At 38.5% G+C, this 18998-nt stretch overlaps 1 protein-coding gene across 1 annotated transcript in view; it reads right to left on the bottom strand.

Annotated features, from left to right (window-relative positions):
• irf2b (interferon regulatory factor 2b) overlaps positions 1 to 18998 on the bottom strand; it is a 40884-nt gene that overhangs the window by 6922 nt on the left and 14964 nt on the right. The window contains exons 4-8 of the mRNA XM_020931168.2: positions 14349 to 14525; positions 13803 to 13846; positions 10668 to 10776; positions 9545 to 9697; positions 6436 to 6473 (exon numbers count right to left, since the gene is read on the bottom strand). Of these exons, the coding sequence (XP_020786827.1) occupies positions 6436 to 6473; positions 9545 to 9697; positions 10668 to 10776; positions 13803 to 13846; positions 14349 to 14525 (521 nt within the window). The remainder of the gene's footprint in view (positions 1 to 6435; positions 6474 to 9544; positions 9698 to 10667; positions 10777 to 13802; positions 13847 to 14348; positions 14526 to 18998) is intronic.

The raw sequence follows: 18998 nt of genomic DNA, 5'->3' as shown, positions 1-18998 counted from the left end.
TGAGAGAGGAGCAGAGGAGCAGAGGGGAGAGAGAGAGACAGAGAGAGAGAGAGAGAGAGAGAGAGAGGGGGGGGAGCAGAAAGAGAGAGAGGAAGAGGAGAAAGAGGAGCAGAGAGGCAGAGGAGAAAGAAGAGCAGAGAGAGAGAGAGAGAGACAGGTGCAGAGGAGAGAGAGGAGCAGAGAGAGACAGGAGAGAGAGAGAGAGAGAGAGAGAGAGAGACAGAGAGAGGGGGGAGCAGAAAGAGAGAGAGGAAGAGGAGAAAGAGGAGCAGAGAGGCAGAGGAGAAAGAAGAGCAGAGAGAGAGAGAGAGAGACAGGTGCAGAGGAGAGAGAGGAGCAGAGAGAGACAGGGAGAGAGAGAGAGAGAGAGAGAGAGAGACAGAGAGAGGGGGGGAGCAGAAAGAGAGAGAGGAAGAGGAGAAAGAGGAGCAGAGAGGCAGAGAGAGAGAGAGAGAGACAGACAGGTGCAGAGCAGCAGAGGAGAGACAGGAGCAGAAAGAGGGAGAGAGAGAGGAGCAGAGAGAGAGAGAGAGAGACAGGTGCAGAGGAGAGAGAGAGGCAGAGGAGAAAGAAGAGCAGAGAGAGAGAGAGAGAGAGAGAGAGAGAGAGAGAGAGAGAGAGAGAGAGAGGAGAAAAGGTGCAGAGGAGCAGAAAGAGAGAGAGAGGAGCAGAGGAGAGAAACCAAAATGACCCTGTAGAGAGGACTATTACTTATAGTTATTTTTTATTTTATTTAGAATATTACTCTTCCAAGTCAAATGAACATCTTTGGTTGATATGTTTGAACATATTTTTCATTTGTTTTATCGTCAAATTCAGGATTATGTAACATGTCCTCCTCCTTTGTTGCTGTCCCTGAACTTGTGTATTTCCAACAACACAAACTCCACACTGCGAGACGAATACAGAGGAATCGAGGAAAAGGTAGCGAAGAAAGAGAAATGAGATGTGGAAACTGTAAGTAACCTGTGCTCTTACCGTTTTACAAAAGGCTCTACTGAATAGGCCTGTCACGATAAATACTATATAGACTCATTGTGTAATATATGAAAGTATATTTTGGGGTTCAGTATTTATCATGTGTACATTTTCTTGGGGAGACTTGGGGTATTTTTGTTGAATAAGTGACTTCTACGGCTAATTATTAGTTCAGTCTGTTACTTATTTGTTGCAGCTCAGGCCTTTTCACGAGGCTGTCTCTTTAAAAATAGTTTACTGGGATTATCTTGCATTATTGTTGTTGTTTTAGGGGCTTAACGTGGTTTCAGTTGTGCTTCAAAGTTTGTTATTGTGACAGGCCTATTACTGCCCCTGCTATGCCAGAGTCTTTGGTTGTGTTCACACTTGCACATAGGCCACATCAAAACTGGGATTACACTACTAGGACTACACCCCGGAACTAAACCGAGACTCTAACAGGACCAAACCAAGTCTACATTGGCCTTAAACAGGACCCCAACCAGCCAAATCATGACAAGTGTGAATGAACCCTAAAATTTGCAGATAAAGGGACCTACACGGGCCTGCAGCATTGCAAATTACGTAGTGCGATGTATTGTTGAAGAAAATACACTACTGATCAAAAGTTTTAGAACACCCTCATTTTTCCAGTTATTTATCGCAACTCAAGTCGTGCGAGTCCAGTGAAGAGCTTGAAATGGTACAAAGTAGGGATGGGCATTCGATGAAATTTTCTTAATCAATCGTCGGAAGAATTAACAATCGATTATCGATTAATCATTAACGTTTTTATATTAAAATGATCATCCTTATTATTACTATCTGCACTACTAATCTGCATAAATAAATTCAACTTTACGACATATAAACTGTAACAACTCTAGAGCCACATCAGCTGTTTGACATTAGAATGTGTTTAATTCAGTTTTGTGCAAATCTCACAGAAACAAAACTTAAAACCACATCGCTAATTTGCATAAACTAAGCGAAGATAAAACTCCAGCTCTTGTGTCGCTGATGCGGTTCAATTTCTGTCAGATTAAAAGACATGACTCAGGTGAATACAGATTAGTGTGACCAGATTTGTGTTTGTCAAAACCAGGACAGCGTACGGGGGGAGGGGGGCGGGGCCTCGTCATCCACATTGCGCGACTCTCACCTGGTGAAACTTTTTCCCACTGGACACAGAAACATATGTGCTGCTATGTACACTGTGCACATGGACTCACACTTGTCCCGAACGCAACGGAAAGTGTGGAATTTCTTGTACAAATCATCGTTAAATCCACATTTGTGCTTCGGTACATTACAGACTGACCCACTGTTTGTGTCTCGCTCCTTCTGATGCAGAGACACATGTACACACCTGTATGGTCACGATACACACAGCAACCATACATTCGGTTTGTCGATTAAAATTAACGTAATCGATGAAATTCTTAATGATCAATTATCGATTAGTTGACTAATCATGCCCATCCCTATTAACTACATATTGTGCTTAAATGTAATGGGCTGTAAATGGGCAACATAAGATACATACTGTATTTCCACATGTGTTTTAATGTGCACTCTCTCTGATAAATAATAATAAATGATAAATAAATAACCTTTAGTGTGGGGATGCTCCGGGATCATACTGGCACTGAATATCAGTCGTATGAACTGATGTAATAAGACTATTTACTGGTCTTAGTTGTGTCTGCGCTGGTGTTGGGAGGTATCGGAACTGAAAAAGCTGTATGCATCCTTACTTTTGTGCACCACTTAGCGCTTCATAACAAATAAATATAAACACTGTGTCAACCAACGGTGATCTAAACATTTTGATAGCACAATATCCAAGTCAAACCCAAGTCTATTTTTACTACCATATTTTTCGGACTATAAGGCACACTTAAAATCCTTTCATTTTCTCAAAAATGGACAGTAATTAATTCTGGTTGTGCTTACTGACCTCGAACTGATTTTATGTGGTACACGGCGCTCAAAAATCTGTCAAAATGTTTTAGTACGTCTTTGGTAAACTTGTTGGAGCATTACGGCTGCTGTAGTCAGGAGCCTCGCGGAGAAAAGGGTGAAGTAGTTCTGCGTCGGCATTTATGACATCAGTGAAATGCTACAGAGAATATACGACCATTCATATAAACGGTCTATGCATATAACCTGCAGACTTATAATCTCACATGAACCAGAAGCACAGAACAGACTCATCATCAGCAGCACATCCCTCTGCCACAGAAAGAACTCACATATTCCACTGAGTCGTGTCCTTTACTCTGATAGAAGCCGTACCACATCAGGGCACAAGGAGCGAGCTGTTTTTTCTTTATGCAAATGAGCCATATGGTTTTAAATTTTGTTTTTGTAAAACGTAAACAAATATGGCAAAGTTGCATTAACTCTTTCCCCCCTGGAGGCCTGACTAGGAACAACCCATACATATATTACTAGTTCTACCCTTAGAGCATAACTGCATAAAAGAAAACAGACTTCCACGAGTGATTATAAATGATTTTTACACTCACGAACTTAATTGAAACACAGACATATTTGTATCTCTGAACTCTTCATTTCTGGATGTTTAAATGTGATTCAACTCATTTACAGGTTTATAACAGCTCACTGAAAATGAGAGTTTGCCTGGTCAGGTGCAAAATCCAAAACAAAAAACTATATTCAGCATCTGATATCTGCATGTTCTGAGTACTATATTCATAAAAAAATTAAAAATATACTTTGTCAAAGTATTTAAACAGATTTCATATCACCAGATACAGTAGACCCAAGTGTACACCTGTTTGTACCTGCTGTACACCTGCGTGGACCTAATAATTTTTTTTTCCATTTAACTTATTCAACTCATTTAGCTTATTCAACTTATTTAATTTATTCAACTCATTTAACTTATTCAACTAATTTAGCTTATTATAATATAATAACATAATACTAAAACTCTTCCCAGTCAGTGGGTGTTCAGTATTTGTCATCTTGGTTACTTTCTCGTGTGCAGAGCTCCGCATAAACGTTTGTTTCTGTAGTGATTCTGTTATACATTGCATCTTGGAAAAAAAGACTGAAATATTTTAAAGGACTCGCCAGAGCAACATCCAGATTTCAGGGCAATTCTGGTTCATAATCGAGTATAAAGTCCCGGATAGTTTGTTCGGAAATCGCAGGACTCCATACAGACGCGTCACTGGAATTCTCATCTTTGTAAGATTCACTCTCTGAAAGTCCGTCTCTATCACTGTTTTCCACTTTATAATCAACTTCATCATCACTTTGAAATCTATAAAAGTCACTTTCTCTAAACTTATCTATAAAATACATCCACTCCTCATTATTTCTAAAACTGTGCGCGGCAGCGCTGAGATCTTTCCATTGCACGTGTTTCGTGTTGTGTTTTTTTCCGGAACCTACCATCGTCACTACTTCGATTAACTTTGGAAAAAATCGGCGAAAACATATCCTTGAATCCTATTGGTCAGCCTAGTGTGGGTTGTAGTGGCAGCGACCTATCAAAGTCTCTGTCAAATCACGTCTTTAGTGAAACAGCAGAGGTGTCAAAACACGTCATTAAGGAAACAAGGGGGTCGTCAAATGTCGTCTTCATGGGGGAAAGAGTTAAAGACATGATTACTCAATGTATATTTGAGTCGTTCTCGTAGGAATAAAAAAACAAACTTAAATTTTCCATCCACATTCACATTCATAATCAACATTCATCGAGACAGGGAGGCAACGCCGGGCGAGTTACGCCACGATCTGCCGATGGATGGATGTCTGGGCTAAAAATCAGTCTCAAGTGTCGTCCGTTTGTTTTGCTTAATGTGCCTTATAATTCAGTGCACCTTATGTATGAAAATAAACAAGAGAATTCAACATTATTGATACTGTGCATTATAATCTTGTGCAGCTTATAGTTCAAAAAATACGGTACAATCAGAATTGCTTCATTTTTAGTTGGGAAAGAAGTAACTAATGCCAAAGAAAATAATCAATAGACCAGCACTGTGTCCAAACCTGAATCTCATATGACCATATAAACAGTGGGAGCTGCTGAGCCTCTGACACAGTGATATTTAACCCAGTTCATGATGACACCATTTGGATGTAAACAAAACAGACTGGCTCAGAGTAGATAAATATTTGAAATCAAACTGCCATAGTTTTAGTTTGCATTTCCTGTTTTTCCCCTTTTTTCACAGTTTCACTACATCCATTTCCTCGGTGGTTTTCCTCTAAGCCAGTGGGTATATTGTGCTATTTTCTGATTTATGTTATAATTTTGTTTTCTCATTAAAAACATACCTGGAGTTTTGTTTCATTCACACATGTTTGACACACAAATCCTGCATATTGAGACTGAGAAACAGAAAACAATCTGTTCCACTTTGTGATCTCCATGAAGATAGAAATGTTTAATGCTATACTGTGAAAACATTCCAGACAAAGCTATAACGCCTGGGTGTCAAACTCATTTTCACCAAGGGTCATGTTCGTCATCAAAGGGCCGGTTGTAAAGTTCAAACTGCAACTGTAACTGTAATATCAGTATGTTACAAAACTGTAAAAGTCTGTATTTGAGTTTTCATTTCATATTTATTTATTTTGTTTATTTGTATGTTTTGTTTAGTTTTTTTAACCTTTTTAATATTTACTGGTATTCTTGCTCTTATTTGATTTGACTGGTTTTATTGACTTAATGAGGATTAGTAGAGTTAATAAGAGCTTTACTTTATATTTCTATTGGACATGTTTTATCTGTTTTGTGCAGCACTTGGGAAACTGTTTTGTTTATGAAATGTGCTGTAGAAATAAAGTGGATTTGATTTGATTTAAAGGTTTAAATTAAAACATTCACATTCCTCCTTCAGTAACATTCATGAAATAGCCGTCCCTTCTGCATCAATTTTTCTTTTCTTGGATATTTTTGGCGAAATTTGATGATGTTTTCTTGGCCTCTTCAGTGGCGGGATGCAGTCACATCACGGGAAACAGCTGCAGTGCATTGTGGGAGATGTAGTAGCGGCACAGAGTCACAACATAATAATAAATTATACCTTTTAACCCCTTGTGGGCCACAGAAAATGGCCTTGACACATGTGCTATAACGTCTCCAGGCAGAAAAGCATTTGGCAGACCCTCCATCAGAAAAGTGAATGCACCTAAGCGGCAATAACACTCTCAGAAACACTAGCTTTACTCATAACTGTCCCATTACCCCTCCAAGTCTTTTCCTTTCAGTTTGAACAATGCTTTTCTAAATGACGCTGAGACGGTGTAGTTAGTGTTTGACTTGAGTTCCTGGTACACCCCTCCCCTTTTCTCAGAGCCTCACTGTGCTACAGGAAGCAACAAAAACAAGACAAAATCCAAGAAAACACTCCCTTGTTTTGCTTCAACATTTAAAAACGGGTTCAAACATGTCCACAATAACCAAATAAAAGTCTTTGGACAAATGCTACTTACTTTATTCGTCTCCTCTGTGTCACTTTCTGTGTCACTGCCTGCAATGAGGATAATGAGAGGTTAGAGCCGTTCAAAATGATGAAACATTGAATACTCTTAGGATGAAGAGCAATGATTTACAAGTTAAAAGGTGCATTGTGTAATTTTTCTGCGTATGTCATCTGCTTGAGTCTATGGATATATCACTGCTCTGCCTGGAATGTTCCACAGTATGACATTAAACATTAAAGACCTGTGACTTGGCCTGGTTTGATCTCCATGAACACAGAAAAGCTTGACACCAAACTGCGAAACATTTCAGACAAAGCTTTAACATCTCCACTCAGAAAAGCATTTGACGGACCCTCCGGCAGAAAAGTTACACAGTGCAACTTTAATATGCAAAGGTATACAGCCACACTACAGTGAGTTAATATGAACATTTTAAGACCAAAATGAGTCTGACAGCAGATACAGAGAGACGGGCGACAGCACAAAGTTAACTGGAGCTAGAGTCGTTCACGGCAAAACTACCGCTATTTGTCGATGCTGCTTAACATTAGACTTTTCTAGTGCAGCTGTTAGTATTCTGCCCTACAAAGGTAAAAGGCAGCAGCATCATGTTCGGTGAAAAATGAGTTCATGTCATTTCAGGGGTATTTGAGACCTCCTTTATCGTGTGAATAAATATTGTGAAAAATATTGAGCTCAAATTTGTGCAAACGCAACTGACACTGTTACTGCCTTTTGCCTTTGCACGACTCCTTATTTTTGGAGTACAGTAACTAAATAAGGGTCAAAGGTCAATTTTGAGCTCAATATTTTTCAAATACAAATATTTCTTCATTATAGCAACTAGTTGTCAAATTTCGGGAGCCCTACTTGTTATACTTTTGTCTGGACAAAAAAATAAACTTTGAAGTTCTTTTTCTCAGTTTCACATTCTGGTGAGTTCAGATCTTTTGCCTTCGTAGGGCAGTATTGTGTAATTTCAAACAAATTTCTTCATTGGTACTGTAATTGTAAGGAATGTGGTAGGACCACAACATGAGAGCCACCCACAACCATCAGATTAGAAGCAGTAGTAGTAGTAGCAGTAGTAGTAGCACTCCATTGTAGCACTTTGTTCAACCTTTTCGTGCATTCTAAGTAAAGTTGAAGTTGAAGTTTTTGGCTTTGGCTTTGACTGTATGTGCTTAGTTATGCGTTTTATTTAGTAGTTGAACCAGTTGAATACTTTTACTCCTGGTTAGTAAATTTCTTGGAATGCTTCCTTGTTACAGGCTTTAACAAGGAAGCAAAAGTTAAGGTAGTAGCAGCAGTAGTAGTAGCAGTAGTGGTAGTAGCAGTAGTAGTAGCAGTAGTAGCAATAGTAGTAGCAGTAAGAGTAGTAGTAGTACAGCAGTAGTAGTAGTACTAGCGGCACTTGTAGTAGTGTTAGTAGTGTTAGTGTCTGTTCAGCACTTTGAAGCTTTGACTGTTTGTGGATTGGTAGTTGTGGCAGTTACACACTTCAATACTAGGACTAATTAGTAGTATGCGGCGCTTCCTTGTTCCAGGCTTTGTGCCATAATCCTGGCAGCAAATGTTGAGGTAAAGTGCAATATTGATGTAGTAGTAGTAGTAGTAGTAGTAGTAGTAGTAAGTTTGTGGATCTCTTCCTTGTTAGTTAGTTGTTGTTGTATTATTAATTTGCAGAACTAAAGTAAAGTCCTTGATACAGCACGAGTAGCAGTAGTAGTAGTAGTAGTAGTAGTAGCAGTAGTATTAATTCCTTGGACCTCTTTCATATTATTGTCTTTTGTTAGTATCTTGGCAGTAAATGCAGAGGTAAAGTACAGTAGTAGTAGTAATAGTAGAAGTAGTAGTTGTTGTTGCTGTAGAAGTAGCAGTAGCAGTAGTAGTAGCAGTAATTCCTTGGATCGTTTCCTTGTTACAGTCTTTGTGTTAGTATCTCGGCAGTAGAAGCAGAGGTAAAGTACAGTGTTATGAGACAATAGAGATAAATAAGGAGTGGAGCTGTAGAACTGGTTTTGCCTGAACACTGAGTTTGGATTGAAGTCAAATCAAAAGCTCTGACAACGATACAGTCAAATAATACAGACAGAGTGGACGAGTTCAAATGAGGTTCAAAACAAAAGCAGCTACCTTCAAAGTTGATATGCACACTGAAAACTACAATTTCATACTATGGCTTTCCTGTTGGGGACTATAAGAAACACTACAATGTGATTTTTAACGCGACTAAAAGTTTGAATATATATATATATATATATATTTTTTTTTTTTTTCACTTTGGTTGTATTTACTGCACTAAAGGAAGTAGAATAACATGTGTCTACTTCTGCTTGTTTCCATGACATAAAACGTCTTCTAACTATCTCAATGGGGAAAGTATAGTTTCAACTTTCCATGTAATTGTGCAGGTTATGTGCTGTCTCCAGAAAGTTACATAATGCAGCTTTAACTAAGTCTTGTCTTTTATGGTTTGAAAATGGTAGAAATCAGATACAGCTCCTTTAAAAATGAACGCGACCTCTTGTGCACGCGCTGTAGGAGACAGGTTTGGAGGTGGATGGAACTGAGGTGAGAAGAGGTAACAGTCCAGTCTTGGAATTTGATCATTTTTGGCTTTAAATATCTGCTGATACCAGATATCGGCTGATACAAGGTCAGAGACTGAAAATAAAAATAATTTCCTTTAAACACAAACCTCATCAAGTAAAAAATTATCCAGATGTGGTTTGTAATTAGAGAACAGGTTTGTAAAAATACAAGTTTATATTAAGACATTTTGGGTCAACATTAACCTGTAAATAATATTGTTAGACCAATTTATAGACCAAATATCAGCTGAACCAATATCTTGGAACCAATATCTGATATCCCAAAATTTCTCAATATCGCACCTGTTATCCAATACCTGCATTGTATCATCTATCCCTAAAAATAATTGCAGCATAGCAGTAGCAGCAGTAGTAGTAGCAGTAGTAGTAGTAAGTTTTTTGGGTTTTTTTTGTATATAGCGCTTTTCACAGACATATGTCACAAACGCTTTACTACGCTTATTCATTCACTGTGGTGGTGGTAAGCTACTAGTAGTAGTAGTAGCAGCAGTTGTAGTACTGACCGTATGAGGAGACAGGGGAGATCTGGAGGGGGTATGAGTGAGATGAAGTCACAGTCTGCTCCTGTGAATCTTCAGTCGTCACTTCCACCGTCTGACAAACAAACGGCAACTGCTCCGACAAAACCATGTGACCCTCCTCTGAGCTCGGCAGGTCTGAACACACAAACCACATTAAAATAATAACATTCAGCTAAAATACAAATACAGCTAACTCTATCTCAATTTTGATACTGGGGAAAATGCCTGATACTCAACAACATATTTGATTTGATTTTGATAACCAGATTTCGATGTATTTAGCAGAGTCCTCCAGTGAACCTGCTTTCTAGTTCTATGACACACATAGATCACGCTGCACATTTTAAATAGCAAAATTCATTTAAAACGATTTCATAAAAGAAACTTGCTTGAAGTCACTAGATTATTCAAAAATGCATAAATGACATATAAAATATCTTCTCTTCTTTTTGATAACGTTATTACATGGTAGAAAGATTCAGAAAGTCAATTTTGCACAATACTCTCTCTTTAATAATGGATATAGCTACTCTGCCATTAGGAGAACCTCACCATTTATGTGATATTCAGTTTCTTGCAATGACACAATGTGCAGCATGACTCTAGAAACCAACGACACTACGGTAAACTCCGGTTTAAGGTTCTACACAATATTGCCTCTTGTGAGCTTTAATCCATGTTAGAACGTTGTTACCTCATCAAAAAACATATCTGGTGTTTTGTTTCATTCACACATGTTGGAGTAATCCTTTATTCTTAATCCATCTACATCTCCTAAACTCAAAATGCTTTGTTCCACCTTGTGATGTCATGAAGCGGTAGATTAGTAATGGTCACCTTTTACATTGTGTTCAGTACAGATGGGTAATTCCAGGTCTGAAATCATCCAAATGATTCTAGTGAAGGTGTATGGAGTTTAAACACAGTGCAGCATGTGACATCACAAGGTGTTTTCAAGTTGAGAGCCTTAATCTGCATGGTTTGTGTGTTAAACTTGTGTGAATGAAACAAAACACAACTCAAGGTACGTTTTTGAAGAGGAAAATATATTATAACAACATAGATTAAAAAAAATAATGTAATATGGGCCCTTTGAATATGGTACCTGCAGCACTGTCAGTTACATCTGGAGACTCCTGTTTGACTCTGGACAGGTCTGGTTTGGTGTAGTCTATGGGACCATCTTCAGGACGATACTTCTCTGAACTCGAGACCTGAAAATCAAACAAAACTGCATTTAGAATATTTTAATCTGAAGAAATTTGCAATTAACTGTTTTATTTAGTAGTGCTGTAGTGGTATAAAGGTGCACCATGCAACTTTTCTGATGGAGAGTCGCCACCTGCTCATATCCATGGAGATTAAGGCTGAACGAAAAAATGTAAGTGTATTTGCACTATGTTTTGATAACACGTTTCTGAATTCTGAAAAACACTGAAATATGAACTGACTACTAATACAAGAATCACATTTCAGAACATGTTTTTACAGATCTAAACTAAAGGGATAGCAGTTTCTACACAGAATATTTAGTTGTTTGTGGAGGAACTTATTAGGGATGGGCGATATCTCGATATTTTAAATATATCGAGATATTTTTTAAACTCGATATGGATTCTGACATATCGTATATATTGAGATAATGTTTATATTCAGTTCTGAGTTCGCCGCTTCGCTTGTTTGCCTTCTCTTTGCTTGCCCCCGCGCCCCGCCTCCTTGATTTTTCTCGTTTGTGTCTCATTCACTCGTCACTACCGCCGTGAATGCAAATGTTAGTGCCAATGAAAAGCTTCTAGTACCACAAATCTTTTCCACCATTTACAAACAAGGCCATCAGCAGCACATCCTCACAGAGAGAACACTCATATGAACACTGAGTCGTGTCCTTTAGTTTGAAAGAAGCTAAACCACATCAGCGGCACTTGGAGTGAGCTGCTTATGCAAATTAGCTATGCGCTTTTAAGTTTCATTTCTGTAAAACATAAACACATGTGTGCAAAACTGCATTAAACACATTATAATCTCAAATGGGCTGATGTAAAGTTTAGCAATGTAAAGTTTATTTATGCAGAAGATTTGAATGAATGATCTGCTGCAGTGTCACTTGTACTTGTGTTTGGAAACGTTGGGTTTGAGCTGCAGTGGATTGTGGGAAACCTCAGAGCTCCTCACACTGGTGAGGAACATGGATCTATTAAAATAAGGAACCTCCCAATCTTCCTATGCTGAAGGAGCTCATGGTTATGGTTATGATTTGGTTAACAGAGTTAATGCAAAGATGAGCTTGAGTTGAGTTGTTTTATTTATAAATGAAAAGAAGGAAATATGTATTATTTTCTTTTATTTTACAGTTAAATTATTATTTATGTAATTAGGGATTTTTTGTAATCTTAAATGTGGCAGAAGCACTTTGTTCCTACATGAACTGCCCACTTTTTGCACTTCAATTTTTTTTAAAAAGACCTTGTGGAATTTGGCATATCTGTTTGTGCAGTTTTCAGTTTTAGGGGGTTATTTTTTCTGGTACAGATATCAAGATATATATCGTATATAGAGATATAGCAAAATATATTTGTAGTAGTAGAAGTTTTATTTGGATTATTTGGTCATTTTGCAGCACTACAGAACAAAACAAAACTACTACTACTATAGACTACAACCCCATGGATCATGACCGAAAGAGTGTAGGCTGAAGCAAAAGTACTTATAATGCCAAAACCTGTTACACAAAGACAGAATTCTAAGAAAGAAAAGCAGTGTATGAACAGCAAGTTTGTATTTACAATTTCATTTGTGACTTACTGTATATATAAGAGACAAAACATAATTTAAAACTAATAAAATGTAATGCATAATTCATCCATTTCTTTATACTCTTCTTTTTAAAGGCTTCTACAGTTTTAGACTTTTTAAAATCATCACTCAGGTTGTTCAATATACTGTATTTTCCGGGCTATTAGACGCGCTCTTAAACCTCTAACCGCATCAAAAAACAACCGCACCCCACAATCCAGAGCATCCCATACACAAATCCACTCTGGTGTCCCAGCCCGACTTCAGTTAACTATAAAGCTGTACCACCCGCAGAACACACAAACACACACTGAGCAGACAGCGACCGCACAGCCAAAAACACCCACAGACACACTCATCACTCCACGCCAACGAGGAACGAAACGGAGGAACGAATAGAAAAAACGAGTGCAATGTGCCACTTCTAGACACAACTGAACAACTGAGTCACTGTGAACACGCCGACAATCCGTTGGTCCCAGACACACCCTCCCTACACGCCACAACTGAACAAAGCCCAGAGTCACCGTGAACGCCACAAATAAACAAAACCACTCACCCATCACACTGTTGGGTTTCCTTTAAAGTCCCACACGGTTTATTTGTGAAAAAAGTTCGAAAATAGACCATTTAATGACTGTGTGTCTTCTAATCCAGAGCACCTAATAGCCCGGAAAATACAGTACTCTAAACACAGACCTGGGCATTGTCCAGCTCCCGGGCCACATACGTTCCTTTGGTTGACTCTGACTGGCCCGTTTAAGCTCATTTGGAATTACAAACTAAACATATTTCATCATTTGACCTTATGGATGGACTAAAGCTGCATTGCTTTTATTGTAGAGGTGATTTTTAATGTCATTTTTTGTAAGGCAACCTCACTTTTTCATTGCTAAGTCATAAGATAAACTCATACAAGCTCGTCAAAACAATGCTATTTACTGCTTTTTATAAATAAATACAATCAATATTATGCTGATTTGAGTTAAGCATTTTGGCCCTCCACAATATCTTCTGTTTCTCATGTGGAAAATATAATTTCCCACCCCTGCTCTAAAAGAAACACAATCACTTTATTTTTATCTTATCTTCATTTTTTTAAAGATGCTAGTTTTAAAACACTGCAGTCTTTGTGGTTTTCTAACAGTTTCAACATTATTGTGATTAATCTTGCAGCCCTAAAAGACAGAGAAAAACAGGTGAGGCCATTTTAATGCCACAGTGTGGAATATTCTAGGCAGAGTAGCATTTCTAGTGGAGGGTCCGCCACCTGCTTATCTCCACGGAAATGTAACTGCTTTGTCGCCCCATTCACAGAAGGAATTATTGTATACTGTGGAACATTCCAGACAAAGCAATAACATCTCCATGGAGACAAGCAGGTACCACCAGGAAAGTTACATAGTGCATCTTTAAGTGAACACTGAACATGGCAAAAAAGACTTACCCTGCTTCCTTTTACCTTCGTCTCTTTGTCGATTCTCTTCTTTCCTGAAAGACACAAATACAACCCTGTGATAAAAATGATCAAATCAACATGTCTTCAAACTAAACTATGGGGCACTATGGCATAAATATCATATATTACATTTTCATTACATATTCCAACATATTTTCATCTCGATTCACACACTTCTATGTGATCACACTTCACCTGGAGTGGAAGAAGTACTCAATTTTGCTAATCTTTTGATAAAGATTTGTGCTGAATTTTGGTCAACAGAAAAAAACAGAATCAGCTGTTTTTCTCTCTCTGCTGGAGAAAAGAACTCACTAAATACGCAAGATCTGTGTGTTAATCATGTGTGAATGAAACACAACACAACTCCTGGTACATTTGTGATGAGAAAACAACATTATAACATAGATCAGAAAATAATACAGAGAAATATGGAATATTAATATAATATAAATATTTTAATATACCTAATACTTTATAATAATATAATACTTTTCATATAAATATTCTCTGTTTAGTATGTTGGCCCCTCACCTCTTCTCATGCTTCGTTCTGATGATGATAACATTTTGTAAACTCTAAAAGCATTGGTTCCCTTCTTGATGCTCTTGTCCTTCACCTCCTCGATGTCGGGTAAACTGTTCATGGCACAGCGGAAATTTGCCTTCCATGTTTTTGGGTCGGGGCGGTCCACTCCAGGGCGGTATTTACCTGCACAAAACAACAGATACAAGCACTTCAAAGGCTGTATTTTGATGTCATCAACACAACTTGAGGATGTGAGGCTAACTGAAAGCACTACCCTGTCTGAAGCTCTATTACTCAAGTTTGAGTTCATTTGAGCTTTGTTTTGACACATTCAACATATGATATGTCTGTCACACATTAAATTACAGTCTTAGGCTGCTACTATCTCTTAAAACTTTTTGTCTGTGTTTTCTAATGTGTGCATGGTGTCACCATGGTAACTCCTGAACATTTTGCCAATACAGATGCATGTAGGACACCCGCAGTGTGACGTCACTGCAAAGCATTAATAGTTCTGCTTTTACATGCACTTAAAAAGCGCTGCACCCAACGGTGGGCAATATGCCAAAAAGAGACAAGAGACAGAGACAAGAGACAAGAGACAAGAGACAAGAGACAAGAGACAGAGACAGGGACAGGGACAGAGACAAGAGACAGAGACTGAGACAGGGACAGAGACAGAGACAGGGACAGGGACAGAGACAGGACAGGGACAGAGACAGGGACAGGGACAGAGACAGGGACAGGGACAGAGACAGGGACAGGGACAGGGACAGGGACAGGGGTTGTAGAGATTCCGCACGGGCGAAAGGAGAGAGTGAGGACCGGGGCAAGACAACTGTAGTTTTGCGAGGATTCACGTGGTTTGGAGGACGTAGTTCCGAGTTGCAATTGATGTCAAGACGGTCGCCCTAACTATAAAGCACTGCGGGAAACACTGCCAATCACAGATGAGTTCCCTCATGAATATTAAAGAGCCGAGCCTCGGTGTAGCTGCACATGTAGTGGCTGAATGTAAACACACACAAATTGCGTAAACTCATGCACAGCCTTGCACCAAACTGAACGTCCTGTACTGAAACAGTTTGGTACGAATATCTTATATACACCGTTATACCCCTAGTCTTTACATCTGGTGCCAGAGCAAAAGGTTTTTGCCTCACTCAAGCTCTGGAAATTTGCCCATCTTTGAGCAGCTGTAGCTAACAGACAGACACAGACACAGAAACACTCACATATTTAGACAGAGAACACGTAAAACTCAGTTTTATTTTGTAGTGATAGGACCAATATTGATGCAGATAATCAATGCTAAAGTTGGTTAAAAAGCTCAAGAAATAATGTAATCATATAACTGTCTAATTCACCCAATAACAATGTATAAACACTTATACACTGTTTGACAAAACATCCACAAAACGATATTTAGGCCTTTTTATCCTGTAACTGTACAGTAAGAAAGAAGAGAGAAAAGCACTCCTCTACTGTCTGTGTCCGTCTGCACCGTGAGCACTAGAGCGGTGGGGGGGGGTGACCATGCACATGTAGAGCAGCAGCAGGAAGAGGAGGAGGAGGGAAAGGAGGGAGGAGCTGGAGCGAGAGAGAGTAGCAGATCCAGGTCTAGTTTAGTCTAGTCTCATTTAAATTATAAAATGAAATATAATATATTGAGTATATTGTAATTATCAGTGGTTCCGTGTGTGGGGATTTACACCGAAGAATTGGTGATTAAAGCTTAAAAGTTGTGTAATGCATTTGGCCTATTAAAAACTTCACTTAATTCTTAGGTGAAGTCATTTTTATTAACTCTATCAACACATACAATACATTCACAGCACAATATATAAAACTATTTCACTCATTTAAAATCACCAAAACTGTGCATTGATCCAATTATTGTATTTTATTTCAAAACCTCATCTCGTGAAAATTCTCTCTCTTATTAATCTGAACTCAGTCACCTAGTTATGTCTACGGAGACATTATTGTTTCACCTAGAATGTTACATCATCTGACATTAAATTGCACTTTATCTTGCAGCTTGCTTTTACTGCAAAAAATGTAAATACTTTGAAAAACATGCATTCATACTGTGGGAGTCGCTTCTCCACAGATCTGACCTGACACGCTTCTCCGGACTGTGCCCCTCCCCCCCTAAACTTTCATTTTCCGAGTTGTGCAATGCTTCGCTCTGAGCAGAACGGTTGTGTTTAGCTGGAGTTTTGCTTCCAAGGCAATGTGAAAGTGATGCGTTTGTGAAGAAATAAAACTGAACCGAGCTGAAGATAGAGGAAAGTGAAACTGTTCCTACCGTGTGGTATTATTTTACTTATAGACATGATTTTAATGGTGTGAAAAAAGGCAGCAAAGATTTAGATACTTGCTGTTTTTTAGAGGGATCAGAGAATCCTGTCAAAGCCATTATTTGTTGATTGTAAATTGTGTAACTTTTCTGGTGGAGGGTCTATTAACTGCTTTACTCCATGGAGATGTTGTTGTTTTGTCTGGAATGTGTCACAGTATGGCATTAAACCTTTCTATATTCATGGAGACCAAACAGACCAAGTTACAGTTTAGATCTGTGGAGAGGCGACCCCGCTCACAGTCAGAATGCCTGTTTTTCTAGGTATTTTTGAGCTTTAAAACCACCTGTAATTGGATAAATGTAAGACAAAGCTGTTTAAAGTCATACTGCGGAACATTCCAGGCCCACAGGTAGGTGACGGACCCCAACCAAAAAGTTACAAAGTGCACGGCTGATGTTACACCAGCCTAATTTTAAACATTTTGGAAAAACGTTTGTGGTTCAATTAAAAGGTTGAAATAAAATGAAAGAATGTTTTCATGATTTGAGAATACTCACATTTAGATTTCATTGTACTCTTTACATGTGAGTCAATGTCTGAATATGCAAACATATGTGAGTACGTGAATGGCCTGGAGCTGAGAGAAATAATTGTAACCATCAAGTTAAACAAACAAATAGTCCTCATTTCTAAGGAGGAAGATACATATCAAACCGCTAATAATAATAAGTGTTCCCTGTAAGAGGCACAGGCCGACTAGAGAAAAATACTGAGAGAGAGTGTACGTCCATCATGTCCAGGTATTGAAGCAGCTAATTGAAAGAGACAAAAGTAACAATTTATCTCACAGTGTGACACTTTAAATTCAACTAATAAATCTGAAAGTATTAAAGGAACAGTTTGTGGGCTAGGGATGGGCATGATTAGTCGATTAATCGATAATTGATCATTAAGAATTTAATCGATTACATTCATTTTAATCGACAAACCGAATGTAGGTTGCTGTGTGTATCGTGACCAAACAGGTGTGTACATGTGTCTCTGCATCAGAAGGAGCGAGACACAAACAGTGGGTCAGTCTGTAACGAACCAAAGCACAAATGTGTATTTAACAATGACTTGTACAAGAAATTCCACACTTTCCGTTGCGTTCGGGACAAGTGTGAGTCCATGTGCACAGTGTATAAAGCAGCACATATGTTTCTGTGTCCAGTGGGAAAAAGTTTTGCCAGGTGAGAGTCGCTCAATGTGGATGACGAATCCCCACCTTCCTCCCCCCGTACGGTGTCCTGGTTTTGACAAACACAAATCTGGTCACACTGACCTGTATTCACCTGAGTCATGTCTTTTAATCCAACAGAAATTAAACCGCATCAGCGACACAAGAGCTGTAGTTTTATCTTTGCTTAGTTTATGTAAATTTGCGATGCAGCTTTAAGTTTTGTTTCTGTGAGATTTGTGCAAAACTGAATTAAAACACATTCTAATAAACGGGCTGATGTGGCTCTAGAGTGGTTACGGTTTTATATGTCGTAAAGTTGAGTTTATTTATGCAAATTAGTAGTGCAGATAGTAATAATAATGATGATCATTTTAATATAAAAACGTTAATGATTAATCGATAATCGATCGTTAATTCTTCTGACGATCGATTAAGAAAATTTCATCGAATGCCCATCCCTGTTGTGGGCAAAAATGGTACTGCAATCACGTATGAAATACTGCAGAGCAGAGTATCCCCTCCTCCACTCAAGAGGTCCCCAGGTAGGTGTCCAAAATCAGAGGTGCAGGTGGAGGGTGGTGCAACAGACCAAAACATATAATATACACAGAATGACAACAGCAACATAAAGGGAATATTCAGGCTGGATTACTGTTCCTTTAAATGATATTAAGAAATTACTATTACAATTATTACATTACTGGCAACAGGTTATTACGTTATTGGTTCAGACATTTTATTACATTATTGGCTTCATTACTTTAAAATTATTACGTTATTGGCCATTATTAGGTTATCGGCCTCTACATGCCTCTCTGATCTGAATGATCACTCCCTAAACCCCAGAACCTGCAGTTAATCAGTCTGCAATGTGTGTGTAGACCTGTACCTGTGTGAATGGCCCATCTCATAAACAGAGGAGCATCTTTCTCCAAGTCCCAGCCGTGTCGAGCTGCATGCATCCACGGGATCTGGAATATTCGCTTTTCCTGGGAAAAAAATACAAACAGAAGGTTAAAGGTTATTCCTTTGACTCTATATAGTTATTTTCCTCTGCTTTTGTTCTTTGAGTATCTATATCCTGATGGAGGCCTAGCATGGCCAAATCATGTGAAGATTTTTTATTCA

The sequence above is a fragment of the Boleophthalmus pectinirostris genome, unplaced genomic scaffold (genome assembly GCF_026225935.1).
Source record: "Boleophthalmus pectinirostris isolate CB_2022bp ecotype Guang Dong unplaced genomic scaffold, ASM2622593v1 HiC_scaffold_23, whole genome shotgun sequence".
Taxonomy (NCBI): Eukaryota; Metazoa; Chordata; class Actinopteri; order Gobiiformes; family Gobiidae; genus Boleophthalmus; species Boleophthalmus pectinirostris.
This window is presented reverse-complemented; position numbering and strand designations above follow the sequence as displayed.